This window comes from Pristiophorus japonicus, chromosome 15 (assembly GCF_044704955.1).
Source record: "Pristiophorus japonicus isolate sPriJap1 chromosome 15, sPriJap1.hap1, whole genome shotgun sequence".
In the NCBI taxonomy this organism is placed as follows: Eukaryota; Metazoa; Chordata; class Chondrichthyes; family Pristiophoridae; genus Pristiophorus; species Pristiophorus japonicus.
Window position 1 is genome coordinate 178,778,936 of NC_091991.1, and position 26,363 is coordinate 178,805,298.

Here is a 26,363-nt window from a genome sequence, read left to right on the forward strand (position 1 = left end):
AGCAATCTCCATCTGCCTTTTACTTTCAGTGCACTGTCCTTTGCCTTGTTGGTCTTAAGTTCTCGTCGGTCACTATCTTTAACAAGAGCAACTTGCATTTCTATAGCACCTTTAACGTAGTAAAGTGTCCCAAGATGCTTCACAGCAGTGTAATTAGACAAAAATTGACATAAGGAAATAATAGAACAAGTGACAAAGCTTGGACAAAGAGGTATGTTTTAAGGAGCATATTAAAGGCAGGGAGATTTTGGGAGGGAATTCCAGAGCTTAAGACTGAAACAGCTGAAGTCGAGTGTTTTTGCTGGGCGCTGTTGAAACTTCTTGCTAATATGGTGGAGGTAGGAGACAGAGAGAGTAGGAATAATGGATATGTACTCCAAATTGGCAGGATGTGACTAGTGGTGTCCCCCAGGGATCTGTACTGGGTCCTCAGCGTTTCACTATATTTATAAATGACTTGGATGAAGGAATAGATCCCAGTTTGCTGACGACACAAAGTTAGGTGGCACGGGAGATAGTGTAGACGGGGAGCAGAATGTTGCAAAGGAACATTGATAGATTAAATGAGTGGCCTAAAATATGGCACGTGGAATTCAATGTGAGGTCATCCACTTTGGATCCAAGAAAGATAGATCAGAGTATTTTCTAAATGCTGAGAAGCTAAGAACTGTGAAGGAGCAGAGAACAAAATCACTAAAAGCTAGTGAACAGGTAATAAAATAATTAAAAAGGCTAATGGAATGTTGGCCTTTATCTCAAGGGGTCTGGGAGTTATGTTACAGTTATAGAAAGCTCTGGTTGGACCCCGTTTAGAGGAATGTGTTCAGTTTTGGTCACCGCGCCTCAGGAAGGATATATTGGCCTTGGACAAGTTGCAGTGCGGATTCACCAGAATGATACCGGGGCTAAAAGGGTTAAATGACGAGGACAGGTTGCATAGACTGGGCTTGTATTCCCTTGAGTTTAGAAGATTAAGGGGTGATTAATTGAGGTGTGTTAAGATGATTAAAGGAGTTGATTGGGTAGATAGAGAGGGGGGTGGGGGGAGGTCCAGAATAACCTTAACATTAGAGCTTAGGCCGTTGAGGGGTCAAGTCAGGAAGAACTTCTTCATACAGGGATAACGGAAATCTGGAACACTCCCCCCAAAAGCTGAGGTTGATGGGATTTTGTTAGGTAAGCGTATTAAAGGTTACAGAACCACGTTGAGGTACAACCACAATCTAATTGAATGGCGGAGCAGGTTTAAGGGGCTGAATGTAATGTGTCTGAAAGTAACTTGTTTCTCTTCTGTCTGGAGGAGGTTGTCATGTTGGGTGTAAAGAGCTGGAGCAGATAGAGATGTTGCCAGATGACCAGTCCACAGATAGCGTTGCTGCGACCATCATCACTGACGACCCCCATACAGTGCTGGTGGAGTTCTCCTCGGTGGTGGCCGACACACAGGAGTATATTATTGAGGTAACTGGGGAGCACTCAACAATCAAAAGCACAGGGTTTCACCACTTATGAAGAATGGTAACAGTGGTGCAGCCGCTAACCCCCCCGGCCACCAAATGTAGCCGAGTATGACATGTTGCACAGACAGCGGTATACATGTGACCTGTGTGTGGGTTATTAGTGTACATGCAAGTTGTGTGGGTTTGGGAAGCAGTGTGTACATGTGATCCCTGTGGGGCAGCAGTACACTTGATCTGTGTGTGAGGGTAGCAGTGTGTATATGTGATCTGCATTAGGAGTTGTGTACATGTGAATTGTAGGTGTGATCCGAATTGGGGCAGCAGTGTGCACGTGATCTGAGCTGGCAGTAGCTTTTGCAAAGCCGTCTTACTCAATGTTACTTTTGTTTCTGTGCTTCATTGCCAGGCTCCCGCTGAAGTGGCTGGAAGCAGTGACATAGGTGCTCTGATCCAGGGCTCTAAGCACCAGGTTGGTGGTTGCTCTTTGATTGACTCTAGAAGTGAAAGCAAAAAGACTTCCATTTATATAGAAAACAGGAGCAGTAGTAGGCCATTTGGCCCTTCGAGCCTGCATCGCCATTCAATGTGATCATGGCTGATCCTCTATCTCAACACCATATTCTTCTTTCTCCTCATACCCCTTGATGCCTTTTGTGTCTAGAAATCTATCTCCTTCTTAAATATATTCAGTGACTTGGCCTCCACAGCCTTCTGTGGTAGAGAGTTCCACAGGTTCACCACCCTCTGAGTGAAGAAATTTCTCCTCATTTCAGTCCTAAATTTCCTAGCGCCTTTCACAATCACCGGACGTTCCAATAAAGTACTTTTTAAAGTGTAGTAATGTAGGAAACGCGGCAGCCAATTTGCGCACAAGCTCCCACAAACAACAATGTGATAATGACCAGATTTTTAGTGATGTTGATTTGAGGGATAAATATTAGATAGGATACCAGGGATAACGCCCATGCTCTTTGAAATAGTGCCATATGATCTTTTACGTCCACCTGATAGAGCAGACGGGACCTCGGTTTAACTCTCTCATTACTGCACTGGAGTGTCAGCCTCGCTTTTTGAGCTCAGGTTTCTGGAGTGGGACTTGAACCCACAACCTTCTAAGCCACGGCTAACACGACAAGAAGTGGTTTACGCTCTTGATTTTGCTGCCCGCAGTTTAAATGTTTCTGGTCAGTGTCTCTGGTGTTCAATGATTCTGATGTTTAGCTTTCTTGGCTTCCTTTTCAGGTTGACAGCCAGATCATGAAAGTAGTGCAGCAAATCGTGAACCAGGCCAACTCCGGCCATCAGATCATTGTCCAAAACGTTTCCATGGAAGAGAACACCGAGGAAGGCACAGATACAATCACCATAGCAACCCCCGATAGCCTCACCGAGCAGGTTGCAATGACACTGGCGTCCAGCTTTGGGGAAGGCGCGGTCCTGACAACAGACGGCAGCCTGGAGACCAGCCACGATACGGTCACCGTGGTGACAGCCGACGATATCGAGATGTTGGAACACGCGGACGAATACGTGATAACTACTCAGGATGGGGAAGTGGAAATACAGACAGTGGTGGTGGGTGAATGAGGGGATCTCCAATTGACCCTCCCTGCACCCCTACTCAGGGAAAAGGGAACAATTCACAGGGTGGATGCAAGAATCCTGAATGCTTCACACCAAGGATGCAAAGCCTGGTAGCTCCATGTAAGTGGCGCTTATGGTTTCCGAGCCACAGAGTGATAAGTTATATTAATGAAACTGTTGGAGCACAAGGTCTTCCTGCAGCACTCGAGCTGTGAGCCAGCTTGCAACGGAACGTGCCGATATCCGTTTGCTTCGCATTGTGACTGTGCAGTGTATTTAGCGCTCACACTCGGAGGGAGGTGCCAACTCATGATCCGGTTACTGAGCAACGACATCTGGTGGGTCTGTGCCCACAGGCTGTCCGGTGACGGTGAGAGCGGGGCAGGAAGAGACGGAATGTGACTGGCCCATAAACCAGACTAGTGGTGGCCAACAGCTGGGCTCCATCTCCTGTTTACGTCGTGTCTCTGACTCTGCTTTTCCCCTCCTCACCCATCTTGATTTCAGTCAATACCTATCACAGGTCCCGCCATTCTATTACAGAGTTTAATGCTCTGGCTACGCTGCCCTATTAAAGATACCAGTTGCTTTACCAGGGGCAGTTCGGAGATTTCATCAATGAAGTAGCAGTAGCAGTATGGACTGATAACTAAAGCACCAGTCTGGGAGGGGAGCGTGTCCGCACACAGGCAGTTAGTGCGAAGCTGCCCTGAATGATTGGCAGTGAAAAGAAATTGAGACAAGTTTGATTGAAAGATTTTCAAAGCCCTCTAATGTGGGTTTACATCCCTGATCTCAGCTCTGCACAAAATGGCTGAAACTGAAAACAGTATTCTTTTAACAGAACAAAACTCCATATCTAACTGTTCCCAGTGATTACGAAGCATTGAAACATAGAAACATAGAAAATAGGTGCAGGAGTAGGCCATTCGGCCCTTCTAGCCTGCACCGCCATTCAATGAGTTCATGGCTGAACATTCAACTTCAGTACCCCATTCCTGCTTTCTCGCCATACCCCTTGATCCCCCTAGCAGTAAGGACCTCATCTAACTCCTTTTTGAATATATTTAGTGAATTGGCCTCAACAACTTTCCGTGGTAGAGAATTCCACAGGTTCACCACTCTCTGGGTGAAGAAGTTCCTCCGCATCTCGGTCCTAAATGGCTTACCCCTTATCCTTAGACTGTGACCCCTGGTTCTGGACTTCCCCAACATTGGGAACATTCTTCCTGCATCTAACCTGTCTAACCCCGTCAGAATTTTATATGTTTCTATGAGGTCCCCTCTCATTCTTCTGAACTCCAGTGAATACAAGCCCAGTTGATCCAGTCTTTCTTGATAGGTCAGTCCCGCCATCCCGGGAATCAGTCTGGTGAACCTTCGCTGCACTCCCTCAATAGCAAGAATTGTCGGCTCATTTATTTAAAAAAACGATTTAGGAAATGTCTGTGGCTTTCTGACTTGCTGATTCTTCAGCTGCAATAATGCTGGAAACTTGCACCAACATTCTTGGCCACGAGAGTTCTGTATCAGCGGGTTACTCGCTCCTTCAATAAATGACGAGGGGTGGAGTGATGGACTGTTGAACCGGCTGTGCTTCACCCACTTCCATGACACGTACAGGACTCTGGTGGAGTGGTCTTTGTACATTGTGCACATGTAACAAATTATATCTCACAATGAGCTTACTTGTACTTTACCAGGTCATCAACCGCTGACTGCCTCTGTTGTAATTAAGACTCGAGAGTTGTCTATCTCACTGTAAATAAAAATGCTGTTTTTTTTTAAAAAAACAGATTCTCTACCACAGCATGTTTTCTACTGCTAATAACTGGCTGATTAATCACCTATTAATGTATTTATGAACAATATTTGTAAGTAGTTGTTTCAGGGATATTTTTCACAAAAAATGTTGTGGAGAATTTTTAAACATTTTTTTTTGGAAAACAGACGGGTATACCTGCAGAAAGAGGCCTTAAGTATGAACAAAAATAACTGGATTGTGACAAAAACAAATTGCATGTGACAGATCAACGTGATGCAAGGTATGTGTCTCATCAGAGATTACCTATCAAGCTTTTCATAGAAAGATATTAGCATTGTATGGATTGTACAGTATCCCTTTCAAGTATTACCGACAGTGCATTTTGGTAATGAAGTGTGTGCCTGGCGCAAAGAAGATAATTCACTGTTTCAGGAACTAAAACTCTAAAGATGGCCAACAGAGTCTAGAAACTGGCACGAATGTGTTCAACACTCATACAGGATATTTCTATCACGTTTGCAATTGCTCTGCTGCATTGGGGCGTTTGACACGTTCCATGGAATGATCTGTTTTATGAATGAAAATGCCATGTGGTTGAGAATTTGAACCTGCTTTTATATTAATCTAATATTTTATTTTCAGTGTACTCAAAGCATGTGCCAAGATAACTACTTTGCTGATCCTCACTGGCAGCCTCCGTATGTGACCTGGTTGACCTCAAATAAAGGTGGAATTTAAACATCACTCCTATGTGCAGCATTTAATTGTCAAAGACCCTGTCTGGTGTTTATGCAAGCAGTTCTGGGCACGTAATAACAACCCTGTTATCACCCTTGAGCAGGTACTGAGGTGAATTGATTCGGGGATGTGAGGAAAGGTTAAGGAAGTTGGGTTTGTTTTCTTCAGAAATAGGAGCGGGAGTAGGCCATTTGGCCCCTCGCGCCTGCTCCGCCATTCAATAAGATCATTGTGGCTGATCTGTTCCGGCCCTCAATTCCACTTCCCTGCCTGCTCCCCATAACCCTCAAGGTGATCTATTTAAAATAAGGTTATGAAAATAGTTGACAATCAGATACAGAAACTGTTTATGCTGGCGAGGGCTCCAATATCAGGGGATACGATTAAGTATTAAAACAGAAAATGCTGGGAACACTCAGGTCAGGCAGCATCAGTGGCGAGAGAAATGTAGGGTTATAGGTTCAGGTCGATGACATTTCATCCCTTGGACAACTGAGTGGAGGAATGAGGCCTGGGAGTAATCGACCATTCTCAATTTTAATCAGGCACAGTAGAAAAATAGGTGATGGAAACTATCGCAATAAAAAACAAGTTAATTCATAAACTATTTAACGTACAGAACAGAGGAGCTTTCACTGAAAGTGAACAACAATGTGTATCTCCGTTATCTGAATCCTTGCTGAACTGTCTCCGGGCTGATGATTTCTTTCACATTTGCGATGAGCCCTCGATGATAGATGTTGTCTATGTGGCACTGGCAGCTGTTCTTGTGTTTGTACCACTCATTTGAAGTCTGATTGGTCATCACCAGGTAGAAGTGGAAAGCAGTGTAGCCTGCCAGCAGGAAGAAGGTGAGGAGCGTGAAGCCCAGCATGAACAGGATCCGAGGAAAGGTCAGGAAGAGTTTCTGCAAAAGGGGGGACAGTGTTAGCAGCGGCACGGAACAGGAGAAAGCATCAGTATCCCAAATAGCAGTGAAAACTACTCCAGCCACTTCCTCCTGTGCAGTTACTTTCCCTCAAGATTACTGTTGCAATCAAATTGCTTTTTTGCCTTTCAGCACTTCCCAAATCGTTTTACAGCCAGTGAAGTACTTTGTGATGTCACTGTTAAAATGTAGGATACATGGCAGCCAACGTGCACACAGCAAGCTATGAGGTAATAACCAGATAATCTGTTTGTGATGTTGGTTAAGGGATGAATATTGGCACAGGACCCCTGGCCGCCTTCGAATAGTGCGGTGGCATCTTTTACCTCCACCCGAGAGGGCAGACAGGCCCTCTGTTTAAAGTCTTATCCGAAAGACAGCACAGCACTCCCTCAGTACCGCATTGGAGTGTCGGCTAAATTTTATGCTCAAGTCTCGAGTGTGACTTGAACCCACGATCTTTTGACCTTTTATAATGGGGTGCGCCAGAGCCCAGCACAGATGTCTCAGAAATTTAACCCTAGTCGTTGCAGAAGTAGACAGCAACCTAGCCCATTTCTCACCAGCTGACCTCAGCAAAGTAATGACACAAAACTGAGACCTGGGTAACGTCCATAGGGCAGGACACCAGCGACGATGAAAAGACTAGGAGGAAAGTCATCAGTTGCGGCGTAGTGATGGAAATCATGCGACCTTTAGACTTTAAGAAAGTTTGCAGTTGGTTGGAACAAAGGATGATGATTGAGGGAGGAAAGGAGTTCCTGGGAGAGAATGAATTAAATCGAGAGTCAATGTGATGAGCTCTTACTTTGATTGTCTGCAAATAACTGAACAAGTGGGACCAAGTATAAAGAGGTTTCAATAAATTGGGGTCAGTTACGTACAACTGTCACAAACAATTATTGAGGAACCTGATAAGTTTTCTAACTACTGTAAAATTTTGTCACTGCTATTTTATTATTTAATAAATGTGTTTAGCTATTAAAGCCTGTCAAAGTCTAGCATTGTTCTGCCATCTGAAGATGACAAGGATCACAGGAATCATATGATAAAATTAAGTGGGGCGGTTACACTTTGATCCCTGGGCATGCCTATGCGAGGGATAAAAGATGCTAAACAATCCCCCAGAATAAAAACTCCTTCCAGAGGCAGGAGTTGCTTCACATGCTGATGAATTGGGCACATCTCTGATGCTGTGGTGTTAATTTGTTCGCTTCTATTCCAGCATGGAAAAGAACAAACAAACCTGCATTCATATAGCGCCTTGTATAGAAACATAGAAAATAGGTGCAGGAGCAGGCCATTCAGCCCTTCTAGCCTGCACCGCCATTCAATGAGTTCATGGCTGAACATGAAACTTCAGTACCCCCTTCCTGCTTTCTCGCCATACCCCTTGATCCCCCGAGTAGTAAGGACTTCATCTAACTCCCTTTTGAATATATTTAGTGAATTGGCCTCAACTACTTTCTGTGGTAGAGAATTCCACAGGTTCACCACTCTCTGGGTGAAGAAGTTTCTCCTCATCTCGGTCCTAAATGGCTTACCCCTTATCCTTAGACTGTGACCCCTGGTTCTGGACTTCCCCAACATTGGGAACATTCTTCCTGCATCCAACCTGTCCAAACCAGTCAGAATTTTATACGTTTCTATGAGGTCCCCTCTCACTCTTCAGAACTCTAGTGAATACAAGCCCAGTTGATCCAGTCTTTCTTGATAGGTCAGTCTCACCATCCCGGGAATCAGTCTGGTGAATCTTCGCTGCACTCCCTCAATAGCAAGAACGTCCTTCCTCAAGTTAGGAGACCAAAACTGTACACAATACTCCAGGTGTGGCCTCACCAAGGCCCTGTACAACTGTAGCAACACCTCCCTGCCCCTGTACTCAAATCCCCTCGCTATGAAGGCCAACATGCCATTTGCTTTCTTAACCGCCTGCTGTACCTGCATGCCAACCTTCAATGACTGATGTACCATGACACCCAGGTCTCGTTGCACCTTCCTTTTTCCTAATCTGTCACCATTCAGATAATAGTCTGTCTCTCTGTTTTTACCACCAATTTATCCACATTATACTTCATCTGCCACGCATTTGCCCACTCACCTAACCTATCCAAGTCACTCTGCAGCCTCATAGCATCCTCCTCGCAGCTCACACTGCCACCCCAACTTAGTGTCATCCGCAAATTTGGAGATACTACATTTAATCCCCTCGTCTAAATCATTAATGTACAATGTAAACAGCTGGGGCCCCAGCACAGAACTTTGCAGTACCCCACTAGTCACTGCCTGCCATTCTGAAAAGTACCCATTTATTCCTACTCTTTGCTTCCTGTCTGACAACCACTTCTCAATCCACGTCAGCACACTACCCCCAATCCCATGTGCTTTAACTTTGCACATTAATCTCCTGTGTGGGACCTTGTCGAAAGCCTACTGAAAGTCCAAATATACCACATCAACTGGTTCTCCTTTGTCCACTTTACTGGAAACATCCTCAAAAAATTCCAGAAGATTTGTCAAGCATGATCTCCCTTTCACTAATCCATGCTGACTTGGACCTATCATGTCACCATTTTCCAAATGCGCTGCTATGACATCCTTAATAATTGATTCCATCATTTTACCCACTACTGAGGTCAGGCTGACCGGTCTATAATTCCCTGCTTTCTCTCTCCCTCCTTTTTTAAAAAGTGGGGTTACATTGGCTACCCTCCACTCGATAGTATCTGATCCAGAGTCAATGGAATGTTGGAAAATGACTGTCAATGCATCCGCTATTTCCAAGGCCACCTCCCTTAAGTACTCTGGGATGCAGTCCCTCAGGCCCTGGGGATTTATCGGCCTTCAATCCCATCAATTTCCCCAACACGATTTCCCTCAGTTCCTCCTCCTTACTAGACCCTCTGACCCCTTTTATATCCGGAAGGTTGTTTGTGTCCTCCTTAGTGAATACTGAACCAAAGTACTTGTTCAATTGGTCTGCCATTTCTTTGTTCCCTGTTATGACTTCCCCTGATTCTGACTGCAGGGGACCTACGTTTGTCTTTACTAACCTTTTTCTCTTTACATACCTATAGAAACTTTTGCAATCCGCCTTAATGTTCCCTGCAAGCTTCTTCTCGTACTCCATTTTCCCTGCCCTAATCAAACCCTTTGTCCTCCTCTGCTGAGTTCTAAATTTCTCCCAGTCCCCAGGTTCGCTGCTATTTCTGGCCAATTTGTATGCCACTTCCTTGGCTTTAATACTATCCCTGATTTCCCTAGATAGCCACGGTTGAGCCACCTTCCCTTTTTTATTTTTACGCCAGACAGGAATGTACAATTGTTGTAATTCATCCATGCGGTCTCTAAATGTCTGCCATTGCCCATCCACAGTCAACCCCTTAAGTATCATTCACCAATCTATCTTAGCCAATTCACGCCTCATGCCTTCAAAGTTACCCTTCTTTAAGTTCTGGACCATGGTCTCTGAATTAACTGTTTCATTCTCCATCCTAATGCAGAATTCCACCATATTATGGTCACTCTTCCCCAAGGGGCCTCGCACACAATGAGATTGCTAATTAATCCTCTCTCATTACACAACACCCAGTCTAAGATGGCCTCCCCCCTAGTTGGTTCCTCGACATATTGGTCTAGAAAACCATCCCTTATGCACTCCAGGAAATCCTCCTCCAGCTTGGCTAGCCCAATCTATGTGCATATTAAAGTCACCCATTATAACTGCTGCACCTTTATTGGATGCACTCCTAATTTCCTGTTTGATGCCCTCCCCAACATCACTACTACTGTTTGGAGGTCTGTACACAACTCCCACTAACGTTTTTTGCCCTTTAGTGTTCTGCAGCTCTACCCATATAGATTCCACATCATCCAAACTAATGTCTTTCCTAACTAGTGCATTAATCTCCTCTTTAACCAGCAATGCTACCCCACCTCCTTTTCCTTTTATTCTATCCTTCCTGAATGTTGAATACCCCTGGATGTTGAGTTCCCAGCCCTGATCATTCTGGAGCCACGTCTCCGTAATCCCAATCACATCATATTTGTTAACATCTATTTGCATAGTTAATTCATCCACCTTATTGCGGATACTCCTTGCATTAAGACACAAAGCCTTCAGGCTTGCTTTTTTAACACCCTTTGTCCTTTTAGAATTTTGCTGTACAGTGGCCCTTTTTGTTCTTTGCCTTGGGTTTCTCTGCCCTCCATTTTTCCTCATCTCCTTTCTGTCTTTTGCTTTTGTCTCCTTTTTGTCTCCCTGTGTCTCCCTGCATAGGTTCCCATCCCCCTGCAATATTAGTTTAACTCCTCCCCAACAGCACTAGCAAACACTCCCCCTAGGACATTGGTTCCGGTCCTGCCCAGGTGCAGACCGTCCGGTTTGTACTGGTCCCACCTCCCTCAGAACCGGTTCCAATGCCCCAGGAATTTGAATCCCTCCCTGCTGCACCACTGCTCAAGCCACGTATTCTTCTGCGCTATCCTGCGATTCCTTCTGACTAGCACGTGGCACTGGTAGCAATCCCGAGATTACTACTTTTGAGGTCCTACTTTTTAATTTAGCTCCTAGCTCCTTAAATTCTTTTCGTAGGACCTCATCCCTTTTTTTTTAACCTATGTCGTTGGTACCAATGTGCACCACGACAACTGGCTGTTCTCCCTCCCATTTCAGAATGTCCTGCACCCGCTCCGAGACATCCTTGACCCTTGCACCAGGGAGGCAACATACCATCCTGGAGTCTCGGTTGCGGCCGCAGAAACGCCTATCTATTCCCCTCACCATCGAATCCCCTATCACTATCGCGCTCCCAATCTTTTTCCTGCCCTTCTGTGCAACAGAGCCAGCCACAGTGCCATGAACTTGTATGTCCCAAGGCACTTCACAGCCAGTGAACTACTTTTGAGGTGTGGACAAAAATAAGATCCAACAAACAGCAATGACATGAATCACCAAATAAACTGATGGTGACTCAGCAGCTGCGGGCTAAGACACCAGGAGAACTCCCTGCTTCCCTTTGAATAATCTGAAAGAATATAGGTTTGAGGTTATTTTGAGGGATTAGGCATGCCAAGAGTTAAATGACCCTAAGCTTTTTCTCTACAGCTGTTCTGCAGTGTCTGTTGACTTTTGGCAGGTGCAGTATCGCAAATGGCCGCCTTGTTATTGCTAGAAGAGAACAGAATGAGACTTCGAGCGGTCTCCAGCCGGATCTCTTTCTATGTCTCTGGGAATGTGAGAATGTTTGTAAGTTGTAGAAATATAATCAAATATAATTCCCTTTTACTATTTTTCAGCATTAAGCTTTACTAGTCTATACGTTTATTACTTTAGATTTATTTCTCATCAGTTAGAACTCATTGTCCCATGGGGGGGGGGGGCGGGGGTGTGTCTCTGTTTCATATTTCATCCAAAAAAGGGCTAGTCACTGAAGGATGGAACATTTTTCTTGAGTTACATCTGGCTGATATTCTACTTTACGTTTAAAGCAGGTTCTACTACATCCATCGGCCAAATTCTATTTCCCAGTAAATGGTTTTGCTGCCCAATATGTGTGGCTAAAAACCTTTGTGTAGTGCAAGGATTCTGAAAGGCCATCCAACAACAACTCACATATTTTTGCTAAGACCTGAATAAATGATACAGATCCTCCACAGACTCAATGAATCATCAATCGGCCTACCTGGACTATGAACAGGATGCCAACGGGCACATGTTCCCCCTCAGCATTCACGTACATCGCCTGCGGTAGGTTGGACATCAGTGCCACCTGGACAAGGAATCTTACTGTCACGGTTCCCACAACAGCAGCCATCCCCGACAGAGTCACCAGGTACAGCAGGAAGTAGCGTATGTTGGACGCCCCAATGCAGTTATTCACCCAGACGCAATGGTGGTCAAATCGATGGACGCAATGGTTACACACTCCTGCCAGGGAGAAGAGGAAATCATGAGGAGATGGCTGAATGGTGCAGGGGGTAAGGCACCCAGTTTCAAATCCAGCCCACACAGAAGGAAAGAAAGTCTTTTCTCTCCACCGGCGAGAACTGCGCCTGACTGGGCATGAAATTGCCAATCCCTTTCACAGAGACTGCTTTGGGGATTGGAAATAATGTTAGAATAGACTGCGCTGGCAACGTATTGGAGTGCACTTGCAGTGCTGTAGCCAATATGAGTCGGCGCCTTTAGCAGAGAAAACACATCTTGGTCTCGGTATCTCAGCTGGCAGAACTAGCTCACCATCCGTGCCCATATAAGAAATAGGAGCAGGAGTAGGCCATTTGGCCCCTTGAGCCTGCTCCGCCATTCAATAAGATCTTGGCCTCAACTCCACTTCCCTGCCCGTTCCCCATAACCCTTGACTCCCTTTTCATTCAAAAATCTGTCTATTTCCATCTTAAATATATTCAATAACCCAGCCTCCACTGCTCAGAATTCCAAAGACTCACAACCCTGAGAAAAGAAATTCCTCCTCATTTCTGTTTTAAATGCACGACCCCTTATTCTGAAACTGTGCCCCCGAGTTCTAGATTTCCCCACGAGGGGAAACATCCTCTCTGCATCTACCCTGTCGAGCCCGTTCAGAATCTTATACGTTTCAATAAGATCACCTCTCATTCTTCTAAAAATGAGTATCGGCTCAACCTGTCCAACTTTTCTTCATAAGGCAACCCCGTAAGAACAAATAGGAGCAGGAGTAGGCCATTTGGCCCCTCGAGCCTGTTCCGCCATTGAATAAGATCATGGACTCGGCTGCACTTCCCTGCCCGCTCCCCATAACCTTTTACTCCCTTATCGCTCAAAAATCTGTTTATCTCCACCTTAAATATATTCAATGACCCAGCCTCCACAGCTCTCTGGGGCAGAAAATTCCACAGATTTCCAACCCTCAGAAGAAATTCCTCCTCATCTCAGTTTTAAATGGACGGCCCCTTATTCTCAGACTATGTCCTCTAGTTTTAGATTCCCCTATCCTCTCTGCATCCACCTTGTCGAGCCCCCTCATTATCTTATAAGTTTCAATAAGATCACTTCATATTCTTCTGAACTCCAATAAGTATAGGCCCAACCTAGTGAACCTTCTCTGAACAGCCTCCAATGCAAGTATATTGTTCCTTAAATACAGAGACCAAAACTGTACGCAGTTCTCCAGGTGTGGCCTCACCAATACCCTGTACAGTTGTAGCAGGACTTCAGCTTTTATACTCTCTCCCCCTTGCAATAAAGGTCAACATTTCATTTGCCTTCCTGATTACTTGCTGTACCTGCATACTAACTTTGTGTTTCATGCACAAGGACCCCCAGGTCCCTCTGTACTGCAGCACTTTGCAATTTTTCTCCATTTAAATTATAATTTGCTTTTCTATTTTTTCTGCCAAAGTGGATAACCTCACATTTTCCCACATTATATTCCATCTATCAAATTTTTGCCCACTTACTTAACCTGTCTATATCCCTTTGCAGATTTTGTCTGTCCTCAATTTGCTTTCCCACCCATCTTTGCATCATCAGCAAACTTGGCTACATTACACTCAGCCCAAATCATTAATATAGATTGTAAATAGTGGAGGACCCAGCACGGATTCCTGCGGCACCCCACTACTCACTGTTTGCCAACTGGAAAATGACCCATTTATCCCAACTCTTTTTCTGTTAGTTAGCCAATCCTCTATCTATGCTAATATATTACCCCCAACCCTGTGAACTTTTATCTTGTGCAGTAACCTTTTATGTGGCACCTTATCGAATGCCTTCTGGAAATCCAAATACACCACATCCACTGGTTCCCCCTTATCCATCCTGCTCGTTACATCCTCAAAGAACTCCGACAAATTTGTCAAACATGATTTCCCTTTCATAAAACCATACTGACTCTGCTTGATTGAATTATACTTTTCCAAATGTCCCGCTACTGCTTCCTTAATAATGGACTCCAGCATTTTCCCAACGACAAATGTTAGGCTAACTGGTCTATAGTCTCCTGCTTTTTGTCTACCTCCTTTTTTTAAAAAAGGGGCATTACATTTGCGGTTTTCTAATCCGCTGGGACCGCCCCAGAATCCAGGGAATTTTGCTGGATTACAACCAATGCAGCCACTTCTTTTAAGACCCTAGGATGTAAGCCATCAGGTCCAGGGGACTTGTCTGCCTTTAATCCCATTATTTTATCGAGTACTTCTTCATTAGTGATTGTATTAAGTTCCTCCCTCCCTATAGCCCCTTGATTATCCACTATTGGGATGTTTTTAGTGTCTTCTACCGTGAAGACCGATACAAAATATTTGTTCAATGTCTCTGCCATTTCCCTGTTCTCCATTATTAATTCCCCAGTCTCATCCTCTAGGGGACCAACATTTACTTAAGTCACTCTCTTCCTTTTTATGTACCTGTAGAAACTCTTATCTGTTTTTATATTTTGTGCTAGTTTACTTTCATTATCTTCCCTCACTATCTTTTTTTAAAGTTGTTTTTTGCTGGCTTTTAAAAGTTTCCCAATCCTCTGGCCTCCCACTAGTCTTGGCCACATTGTATGCCTTTGTTTCCAATTTGATACTATCCCTTATTTCCTTAGTTAGCCACAGATGGTTATCCCTTCTCTTAGTCTTTCTGTCTCATTGGGATATATTTTTGTTGCGAGTTATGAAATAGCTCCTTAAATGTCTGCCACTGCTCATCAACAGTCTTTAATCGTTAATATAATTTCCCAATCCACTTTAGGCAACTCTGCCTTCATACCTTTGTAGTCTCCTTTATTTAAGCTTAGGACACTGGTTTGAGAACCAACTTTCTCACCCTCCAACTGAATTTGAAATTCAACCATGTTATGGTCACTCATTCCTGGAGGATCCTTAACTACGAGATCATTTATTAATCCTGTCTCATTACACAGTACTAGATCTAGGATAGCCTGCTCCCTGGTTGGTTCAAGGAAACAATCCTGGATACACTATGAACTCTTCCTCAAGGCTACCCTGGCCAATTTTCTTTGTCCAATCAATATGAAGGTTAAAATCACCCATTATTATTGCAGTTCCTTTATTATAAGCCTCCATTATTTCTTGATTTATGCTACTTCATATGCTCTGCCCAACGCTGTGAAACACTTGCGACCTGTTAATAGCCATAAGTAGCTGAGTTGCTATTTCTTGGTCCCTTTAGTTTTCAAGAGCAGAATATATAAAAGCCTCATGTCCCCCCCACCCCGCACTAATGGGGCACAGCCAGGGCTCCTTCTGTCCACTGGGTTACCATTTTTAATCTGCACGAGATTTTTAAATCTTTGTGTTTATGCAAGGGTTAAAAATAGGAATTTCTGCAATTTTACTCGTTCTTGTGAAGTTTCTACAATTATCAGAAGTTGTCGAGACCCCAGAACCCAAACCATCTGAAGTCTCACGCCAAGACCTGACTGGCCACATGCTTTCCCTGACTAGAGAACAGAATGCGCACCTGCAAATACACAGCGAGTCCGTCAGAATCTGAAAACCCTCGGCCGTCTATCAGAACTGATGAAGGGTCTATGCTCTAAATGTTAAGCTGTCTTTTCTCTTCACAGATGCAGACTGACCTGCTGTGTATTTCCAGCATTTCCTGAATGTATTCACGATACACACCCACACTCCCGATCACCGTCACATGTTGTAAGTTTCTTACGGCAGTGCTTTGACCGTGCCAGCTTCACAAGTTCACACGTTGGGCAGACGCGGGCATGGCGATACAAAATTCCATCGTACGTGAACACTCTCAGCAACTGCTTGTGGTTTGAAGGAGAAATCGTACCTTCGAGAAACAAGCAAGAAATCCACATTGAGCTCAAAAATAACTTTCTACTGTTGCAGATTTTGTGGACAAGGTTTGCAGCCACAAATCAAAGGTGTCTGAAATTGAGTTCTGAGGGAGTGCTGCACTGTCAGAGGTGCTGTCTTTCGGATGAGACATTAAACCTGAAACATTAATGCTGTTTCTCTCTCCACAAAGGCTGCCTGACCTGCTGAGTATTTCCAGCATTTTCTGTTTTTATTTCAGATTTCCAGCATCCGCAGTAGTTTGCTTTTGTTTTAGTGTCTGAAATTCTTTGGTGTGATTTGCAATAATTCCTCTAACACCTGTGTCTGGGCTGTCGTGGGTGATCAAACAGACTCTCCTCTCTCGGGGGAAGCACTGCGTTTCTGCCTCCACCTGGCAGCAAGGCGGAGATGGGAAATTCAGGCGGCGTCTCTGTAGCAGGTTCCCAGAAGAGAGATCTGGCTTGCTGCACAGCACTGCCTCAACCAACTCATGAAGCAATCCAAACACCAATCAATCATGTTTCATTTGTATATCTCCAGCTACAAAGGTAGGCAGAGGTGTTGTTAAAGGAAAGGAAAGGCTTACATTCATATCGCGCCTTTAGCAAGCTCGGGATGTCCCAAAGTGCTTCACAGGCCAATTAAGTACTAAAGTGAAGTACTGTAGGAAACACGGCAGCCAATTTGGTCACTGCAAGGTCCCACAATGAGATAATGACCAGAAAATCTGTTTTTAGATGTTGGTTTAGGGATAAATGTTGGGAGAACTAGCGCCATGTGATCTTTTACGTCCATCTGAGGGGGCAGACTGGACTTGGGTTTAATGTCTCATCTGAAAGACAGCACCTCCGATAGTGCAGCATTCCCTCAGTACTGCACTGGAGTGTCAGTCGAGATTATAGATTCAAGTCTCTGGAGTGAGTCTTCAATCCACAAGTATCTGACTCACAGGTAGGAGTGCTACCCACTGGGCAACAGCTGACATTGAAGAATGGTCTCAGCTGAGAAAAGATGGCAGCAGATTAGCTCGAGACAGATCTGTCCCGCAAGTCGCTTTAAGTCTGTTTCTTACCAGGGTCTCTGGTACAGCACAGGTAGAAAAAGTACATCTTCCCAAGCAACATTATGTAAGGCAGCAGCAGAATACTGTGTCCGAATCCCAGCTCCAAACAGTAAGGGAACACTTCCCAGGAATATTCTCCATACACAGCTACTTCCAACACCAGGTGCAGGACCAGGAAAAATGAGTTCCTGTTAAAAGAAGTAGCAAGTGAAATGTCAAGAGGCTTTGTTGTGCCTAATATTCTCTCTAAAAGTTGATGCATTCTTGTATCCATAAGGAATTATTCTGTTTATTTACTAGTTGGGTCTATGCTCCTGGTAACCATGTTTTGTATTGTGCAAATCCATTGGTTCAACAGCTTCCATCCTCAACAGAGCTCCTCTGTGGACACTCCCTTATCATTGTAACAGCCACCAGGGACCCATTTACACAAGAGTTGTGAATGCATACACATTCTAAAGGTGGAGAAGTCCCTTGGACCTGATCGCTTACATCCTAGGGTCTTAAAAGTGGCTGCAGAGATAGTGGATGCATTGGTTGTAATTTACCAAAATTCCCTGGATTCTGGGGAGGTCCCAGCAGATTGGAAAACCGCAAATGTAATGCCCCTATTTAAAAAAGGAGGCAGACAAAAAGCAGGAAACTATAGACCAGTTAGTCTAACATCTGTCATTGGGAAAATGCTGGAGTCCACTATTAAGGAAGCAGTAGCAGGACATTTGGAAAAGCATAATTGAGTCAAGCAGAGTCAGCATAGTTTTATGAAAGGGAAATCATGTTTGACAAATTTGCTGGAGTTCTTTGAGGATGTAACGAGCAGAGTGGATAAGGGGGAACCAGAGGATGTGGTGTATTTGGATTTCCAGAAAGCATTCGATAAGGTGCCACATAAAAGGTTACTGCACAAGATAAAAGTTCACGGGGTTGGGGGTAATATTAGCATGGATAGAGGATTGGCTAATTAACAGAAAACAGAGAGTCAGGATAAACGGTTTATTTTCCAGTTGGCAATCAGTAACTAGTGGGATGCCACAGGGATCGGTGCTCGGTCCTCGACTATTTACAATCTATATTAATGATTTGGATGAAGGGACTGAGTGTAATGTAGCCAAGTTTGCTGATGATACAAAGATGGGTGGGAAAGCAAGTTGTGAGCATCACACAGAAAACCTGCAAAGCGATATAGACAGGCTCAGTGAGAGGGCAAAAATTTGGCAGGTGGAGTATAATGTGGGAAAGTGAGAGATTATCCACTTTGTCTGGAAAAATAAAACACATTATTAAATGAAAAAAAATTACAAAGTGCTGCAGTACAGAGGGACCTGGGGGTCCTTGTGCATGAAACACAAAGTTAGTATGCAGGTACAGCAAGTAATCAGCAAGGCAAATGGAATGTTGGCCTTTATTGCAAGTGGGATGGAGTATAAAAGCAGGGAAGTCCTGCTACAACTGTACAGGATACTGGTGAGGCCACACCTGGAGTACTGCGTACTATTTTGGTCTCCTTATTTAAGGAAGGATATATTTGCATTGGAGGCTGTTCAGAGAAGGTTCACTCGGTTGATTCCGGAGAGGAGACCAAAATTATATCCTGGCTCCTGAATATAAAACCAAGCGGGTGATGGTGAATCTGTACTCGGCATTGGTTGGGCCACAGCTGGAATACTGCGCACCCGATTAGAAAAAAGATATTGGAACCATGAAAAAGGTGCTATGTGGATTGAATAGGATGAAACTAGGAATGGGAGAATATAGTTATGATGAGGCTTGAAAAACTATTCATTGGAGTAGACGAGGTGAATGGGGGATCTGATAGAAGTGTTTAAATGGTTTGATGCCCAACTGATTCAGCCAATCGGGATTATTCACAATCTCAGTTGAATGCAGTATTGTGATGATCAGACTGTCGACCACTGCTAACTGCTCCGTCTGTACAGAATCATTTTGAGGATAGTTTCCACATGTACGCTGATGACACCCAGCTCTACCTCACTACCACTTCTCTTGATCCCTCCATGATCTCTAAATTGTCAGACTGCTTGTCCGACATCCAGTTCTGGATGAGGAGAAATTTTCTCCAATTGAAGCCATTGTTTTCTATCCCTGCCACAAACTCCATTCCCTAGCCACTGACTCCATCCCTCTCTCCAATTTCTGTCTGAAGCTGAATCAGACAGTTCGCAACCTTGGTGTCATATTCGACCCTGAAAGTTCGACCACATACCGCAGCATAACCAAGACGGCCTATTTCCACCTCTGTAACATCGCCCGTTTCTGTCCTTGCCTCAGCTCATCTGCTGCTGGAGCCCTCATCCCCTGCCTTTGTTACCTCTAGACTTGACTATTCCAAAGCACTCCTGGCTGGCCTCCCACATTCTACCCTACGTAAACCAGAGGTGACCCAAAACTCGGCTGCCCGTGTCCTAACTTGCACCAAGTCCTGCTCACCCATCACCACTGTGCTCGTTGACCTACATTGGCTTCCAGTTAAGCAACGCCTTAATTTCAAAATTTTCATCCTTATTTTCAAATCTCCCCATGGCCTTGCCCCTCCCTACCTCTAATCTCTACACGACCCGCCCCACTCCTCTAATTCCTACACGACCCGCCCCACTCCTCTAATTCTGCCCTCCTGAGCATCCCTGATTATAATCGCTCAACCATTGGTGGCTGTGCCTTCTGTTGTCTAGGTCCCAAGCTCTGGAATTCCCTGCCTAAACCTCTCCTCTACTTCCTCCTTCAAGACGCTCCTTAAAACATACCTCTTTGACCAAGCTTTTGATCACCTGCGCTAATTTTAATTTATGCAGCTTGATGTCAAATTTTTCTTGCATAATACCTGTGAAGCGCCTTAGGATGTTTAACTACGTTAAAGTCGCTATAGAAGTACAAGTTGTTGTTGTTGATAGATGTGCGAAGGTGCTTTGAGAAATGTGCGCAGGTGCTTTGAGAATGTCCACACTCACCTCTGATGGATGAGCCTATGTAAAGCAAGCTGCACTGCTACCTGTAGCCATCGAGGAATCACTGGTCCAATCACCTGTTAGTGACGGAAGTAAAATGGAGGCGTAAGAAAGAAAGTCAGGACTTGCATCTCTATCGCGTCTTTCATGACCTCAGGCTGTCTCAAAACACTTTACAGCCAATTACGTTTTTTGAAGTGTAGGAACTGTTGTAATTAGGAAACGCGGCAGACAATTTGTGCACAGCAAGCTCTCACAAAAAGCAGTGTGATAATGACCAGATAGACTGTTTTATTTTAGTAATGTTGGTGGAGGGATACATGTCGCCAGGACCCCAGGGAGAACTCCCCTGTTCTTCGATATAGTGTCATAGGATCTTTTACAATCACCCAAGAGGTTAGACGGGGCCTCTGTTTAACGCCTCATCCGAAAGATGGCACCTCCACTAGTACAGCACTGGAGGGTCAGCCTAGATTATGTGCTTAAGTCTCTGGAGTGGGACTTGAACCCACGACCTGCTGACTCAGATGTGAGTGCTACACACTGGGCCGAAGCTGAGAAAAGCAATGCCACTGTCTGAAAATGGGACCAACACTCAGTCCCCCTACTTCTGATAACTAGCTGCACAAGGAGGCCCTGCTCGTCCTTCTCCTCCCTACTTCACCATTCTTGCTCCTTTATTATGAGTTTGGAGGATCTGGATCCCGGTATGTTTTTCTGCTGTATACAAAATTCAAGAACAAATTCAAATGAAGGATGACAAAACAAAAATAGGAAAGTGAGGTAAAACAAAAATTTCAGTGAAAGAATGGTTAATATGTGGAACAAACTACCAGTAAGGGTGGTAGAACAAGAAACTATAAGGGGTTCAATAAGGGATGAGACGAGTCAGACAACTAGAACTGGGTATACTAGGGATATGGACACATCCCGAGAACAAATCCAAAATACTATTTTGGGACACAGTATGAGTAATTTGAGACATGACGTGTGGCGAGTGTAGCAGGCTTGGGAGGAACAGGTAACTTTGGCCCTCCGGTTCGCAAAGCTCTCCACCACTGCGGGTTTTCCTTGCCTCATGTCTAGGTCTGTTGCAGACTCATTGAGAGAGATAGATCGCTGTGATTGGTCAACAACCCCATTATCACATCATGCGACTCATCCTCATAGGTAGTCCCTCGAAATCGAGGAAGACTTGCTTGCACTCAGTGAGTTGTCAGGTGACTACAGTCCAATACGGGAATTACAGTCTCTGTCACAGGTGGAGCAGACAGTGGTTGAAGGAAAGGGTGGGTGGGGAGTCTGGTTTGCCGCACGCTCCTTCCGCCGTCTGTGCTTGATTTCTGCATGTGCTTGATTTCTGCATGCTCTCGACGACGAGACTAGAGGTGCTCAGCGCCCTCCCGGATGCTCTTCCTCCACTTTGGGCGGTCTTGGGCCAGGGATTCCCAGGTGCTGGTGGGGATGTTGCACTTTATCAAGGAGGGTGTCCTTGAAATGTTTCCTCTGCCCATCTGGGGCTCGCTTGCCATGTAGGAGTTCCAAGTAGAGCGCTTGCTTTGGGAGTCTTGTGTCGGGCATGCGGACAATGTAGCCCGCCCAACAGAGCTGGTCGAGTGTGGTCGATGCGGGCATGTTGGCCTAAGAACACTGACGTTGGTGCGTCTAATCTCCCAGTGGATTTGCAGGATCTTGCGGAGGCAGCGCTGGCAGTACTTCTCCAGCGTCTGCGCACATAGAGAAGCCGAACTCCAAGCCATCATCAACATCTTCACCAAGGCAAACGAAAGCATGGGCCTCACACTAAACATCCTTAAGACAAAGGTCCTCCACCAACCTGACCCTGCCACACAGCACTGCCCCCCGGTCACCAAAATCCATGGCACGGCCCTGGACAACGTGGACCATTTTCCATACCTCGGGAGCCTACTATCAGCAAGGGTAGACATCGATGACGATGTCCAACACCGCCTCCAGTGTGCCAGTGCAGCTTTCGGTCGTCTGAGGAAGACAGTGTTTGAAGACTAGGACCTCAAATCTGGCACCAAGCTTATGGTCTACAGGGCTGTAGTGATACCCGCCCTCCTGTATGGCTCAGAGACGTGGACCATATACAGTAGACACCTCATCATGCGACTACCAGGCTGGCAGAAGGTGAACTCGATGGACTGTGGTCATTTCTCGTCCAGCGATTCCTATGTTTCTATATAAAATAAAATGCATCAAGGTAATTTTGTGGCAAGCGCCATGAGGAGGTGAGAAGGACCGATGAGAGATTCCTGAATTAAAATGTTAGAATTTCTCCACTAAAACAACCTGTTGCTATGGTAACACAGCTCTCTCATCTTTTGAAAAACCACCAACAAAACCTTTTCCTCGTGATAAACCCTGACAAATTTCAGATCCGTATAGCACTCGCCATCCTCTGCCTTCAACGACATTGAAGTATTAACAGGTAATTAACGAGGTGACACAATTACCACCGTCTGTCAGTGGAGCCCAGAGTCACTCCCAATTACACTTATTGATGGAAGAAAAAAAAAAAAAATCTCTCTAAAACCTCCCGGGTAGAAAGCAAGGCTTTGGATATTGCCCGCTATTGGGAAGCATGCTTGCCGCCGATTCCAGAGCGTGCGGCCACCTGTATAACCAGACGGGATTTCAACCAGAGACCGCAGATTTAACCTGTCATCATGCACAGACTGATGGTCAGATGGAAGTTCTTCTGCCGCAAGCTAAGTAAGTCAAGTGGATTTAGTAAGTACTTGATTCTGGATCCTGTCCTTCAAACTCCCACATTGTACAGTCTGTAATAACGAATATTTTCGAATACAGAAGGAGGCCATACTGCCCATCACACCTGTGCCAGCTTCAGATCCCATTGCCCTGCACGTTCCCTGTAGCCTTTACTATTTCTCCGAGACATTTTTCTTCCAATTGTGGGGAAGTCCATAACTAGGGGCCATAAATAGAAGAAAGTCACTAATAAATCCAGTAAGAAATTCAGGAGAAACTTCTTTACCCAGAAAGTGGAACTCACCATGCATTTAAGGGGAGGCTAGATAAATACATGAGGGAGAAAGGATCTGTTGATGGGGCTAGATAAAAAGGTGGCGGCTCATGTGGAGCATAAACACCGGCCAAATGGCTTGTTTCTGTGTAAATACGATGTAGTGTTTATCCAGTTCACCTTGGTGATCGAGTCAGTTTCAATATTTGAGAGTAGAATCATAGGTATTTTTAGAGAGGGGGACAAAGAGAGAGGAAGATAGATAGATAAATGATAGAAACAAAAAGGGAGAGTCTGACGAAGATAACACAACCAGTTAGAAAATCTGCCCACAGGCACCTTGCGGGAGAGTATGCACTGTGAAAGTTGCACTTGTTTTACGAGGAATTTTCAGGCACGATTGTGCTGTTTGGCCCACAAGAAGCAATTGGATGCATCTCACAGCACAGGCCACTGCCTCCATTTTTAATCGGAGTCTCTAATCACACTGCTTCGAAGCATTGATTCCAGTTCAACAAGCTATTTAGGTATAGAGGGCACCACAGCCAAGCTCTGTCCTGTCAGTCGGACACTTCCTAAGCAGAGGTCCCCAGATAGCGATCAGGAGCAGGAACCCTGGCTGCTTTTCCCTTTTCCAGCCCTGGGATATTGAGCCCTACAGTAGCACTTCGACTCCCATCCCTCGGAGATCAGCTGGTACACCCCGGACCTGGGACGGAAACACGTTCCCATTAAACTGCAGTTACCAGAGTCACGTGGTGCACGATCCTTGCAAAACATTCCTGGCTTTGTCTTGAGAACTTGATGGCGATCACCATGCAGGAGAGGCAAACGGCCAAGTAAATGAGGAAGAGAATAAGGAAATCCATCCCCGTGCCTAAAATACAAGAACTCAGTATCAAAGCTGGGACCTGTTGAAGTCAACACCTGGGAGACGGAGCAAACTGCGTCAAAATAGCTAGGTTTACTATCGCATGTTACTAGTGCCTCCGAATGTGGGGCTGTGGGTTCACAAAGTGTATTTTCCGTTGGAGTAAGTTAGGAATCGGAGAGAGGGAAACCAGTGTTGGAATTGTCACTAGATTGATATCTTAGCCACCAACTCCATCCCTCTCCCTAACGTCTGTCTGAGGCTGAACCAGACTGTTCGCAACCTTGGTGTCACATTTGACCCCGAAATGAGCTTCTGACCACATAATTAAGACCGTCTATTTCCACCTCCGTAACATCGCCCGTCTCCACCCATGCACCCTCATCCATGCCTTTGTTACCTCTAGACTTGACTATTTCAACGCACTCCTGGCTGAGCTCCCACATTCTACCCTACATAAACTAGAGGTGATCCAAAACTCGGCTGCCCATGTCCTAACTTGTACCGTCCCGCTCACCCATCACCCCAGTGCTCGCTGACTTACATTGCAACGCCTCAATTTTAAAATTCTCATCCTTGTTTTCAGTTCCCTCCATGGCCTTGCCCCTCCCATCTCTGTAATCTCCTCCAGTCCCACAACCTGCCGAGATATCTGCACTCCTCTAATTCTACCGCCCTGATTATAATCGCTCAACCATCGGTGGCCGTGCCTTCAGTTGCCTAGGCCAAGGTCTGGAATTCCCTCCCTAAACCTCTCTTTCCTCCTTTAAGATGGTGTTTAAAACCTACCTCTTGTCTGCCCTAATTTCTCCTTATGTGGCTCGGTCTCAAATCTTTGTCTTACAACACTCCTGTGAAGTGCTTTGTGACGTTTTACTATGTTAAAAGGCGCTGTATAAGACGATATTGTTGTTTTCACTCCAGCATGTTCCATATTATTAAAATGTTGTATCAAAGGAATGGCAAATTCATTCACTTAAAGCACCTTTAAGATATCACCAGTTGCATTAGATACAGGCGCTGCAAGGGAGCCACACCATAACCTATGTGCTCAGTCATACCAGAGTTGTCAGGACTCGGGGTCTATTTTGGGTTAGTCAGGTAGTTGAGACACAGAGCTCATCAGTTTGCTTAGCAAAGAGCACACATTATATCTCCTGAGGGACATATCGCACCCATGCAAGTACAGACTGTGCAGCGATACTGCTGGAGTTTACCATTGCAGAAAAGGAGAGATTTACAAGGCTTTTGGGCAAAGAGCAGAGATTGGGACTAATTGGATAGTTCTTTCAAAAAGCTGGCACAGACACAATGGGCCGGAGGGACTCCTTCTGTGCTGTCTCATTCTATAAGGCTGCGAAGCTTTCCACTGCTTGTTGCCTAGAATCACTTTTACCTGTTTGGGAACAGGCTTTCCTTTTACAAGGAAAAGCTTCTGAATGGGAAGAATTCTGGCCCCCACTGACAACTTTATCCTTCTGGGTTCCATCAATGAGGCAGGCTGGTTGGTCACCAGCAACAGTGCCTGGATTACAGTGCTGGACCTCCCTGGTTCAGTTATTGGATTAATCAATCTACCACATTGAGTTGGCTCACTTTAAAAAATTGTTAACCTGTGGAATTCCCTACCGCAGAGAGTTGTTGATGCCAATTCATTGGATATATTCAAGAGGGAGTTAGATATGACCCTTACAGCTAAAGGGATCAAGGAGTATGGAGAGAAAGCAGGAAAGGGGTACTGAGGGAATGATCAGCCATGATCTTATTGAATGGTGGTGCAGGCTCGAAGGACCGAATGGTCTACTCCTGCACCTATTTTCTATGTTCCAATTTTCTGCTGCAAAGTGTGTTATCTTGGTGACTACAATTTGTTGCTTCCCGCCCCCAGGCCCCTCACACTCTCTGCCCCCCACCCCGGACCCACTTTTTTTTTCTTTCTCTCTCTCTCTTTCCCCGCCCCCGCCTCACACTCTCTCTTCCCCCCCCCCTCCTCCACCTCCACCTCACACTCTCTCTCCCCCCTCTTACCTTCACTCTTCCTCTTCCCCCTCCCTCTCTCTTCCCCCACCCCTCACACTCTCTCCCCCCACCCCCGCTCCCTCACACCCTCTCCCCCTACCACCCCCGTCCCTCCCTCTCCTCCTCCACTCCACTCCCACACTCCCTTCCCCCCCTCACACTCCCTCCCTCAC

The 26,363-nt window shown here is 45.3% G+C and overlaps 2 protein-coding genes across 9 annotated transcripts in view; one reads left to right on the forward strand and one right to left on the reverse strand.

Annotated features, from left to right (window-relative positions):
- The window catches only part of e4f1 (E4F transcription factor 1), a 56,908-nt gene extending 34,464 nt beyond the window's left edge, over nucleotides 1-22,444 (forward strand). Inside the window, exons 12-19 of one of the 5 annotated variants that reach the window (XM_070901397.1) lie at nucleotides 1,301-1,461; nucleotides 1,867-1,929; nucleotides 2,703-3,164; nucleotides 4,995-5,089; nucleotides 5,452-5,650; nucleotides 6,608-6,705; nucleotides 11,583-11,723; nucleotides 11,966-12,524. In XM_070901397.1, the coding sequence (XP_070757498.1) occupies nucleotides 1,301-1,461; nucleotides 1,867-1,929; nucleotides 2,703-3,047 (569 nt within the window). In that variant the 3' untranslated portion in view covers nucleotides 3,048-3,164; nucleotides 4,995-5,089; nucleotides 5,452-5,650; ... (1 more) ...; nucleotides 11,583-11,723; nucleotides 11,966-12,524. Of the gene's footprint in view, nucleotides 1-1,300; nucleotides 1,462-1,866; nucleotides 1,930-2,702; nucleotides 3,165-4,994; nucleotides 5,090-5,451; nucleotides 6,706-11,582; nucleotides 11,724-11,965; nucleotides 12,525-21,967 lie in introns of those variants that run through there. The other 4 variants (XM_070901394.1, XM_070901398.1, XM_070901396.1 and 1 more) reach the window with 4 other exon arrangements.
- Nucleotides 6,066-26,363, reverse strand: part of zdhhc4 (zinc finger DHHC-type palmitoyltransferase 4) — a 35,866-nt gene continuing 15,568 nt past the window's right edge. For 3 of the 4 annotated variants that reach the window (XM_070901401.1, XM_070901402.1, XM_070901400.1), the window contains exons 2-7: nucleotides 24,047-24,177; nucleotides 20,294-20,367; nucleotides 17,337-17,515; nucleotides 16,131-16,256; nucleotides 12,160-12,404; nucleotides 6,066-6,454 (exon numbers count right to left, since the gene is read on the reverse strand). In XM_070901401.1, coding sequence (XP_070757502.1) covers nucleotides 6,212-6,454; nucleotides 12,160-12,404; nucleotides 16,131-16,256; nucleotides 17,337-17,515; nucleotides 20,294-20,367; nucleotides 24,047-24,169 — 990 coding nt within the window. In that variant the 5' untranslated portion in view covers nucleotides 24,170-24,177 and the 3' untranslated portion in view covers nucleotides 6,066-6,211. The remainder of the gene's footprint in view (nucleotides 6,455-12,159; nucleotides 12,405-16,130; nucleotides 16,257-17,336; nucleotides 17,516-20,293; nucleotides 20,368-24,046; nucleotides 24,178-26,363) is intronic. The other variant, XM_070901399.1, reaches the window with a different exon arrangement.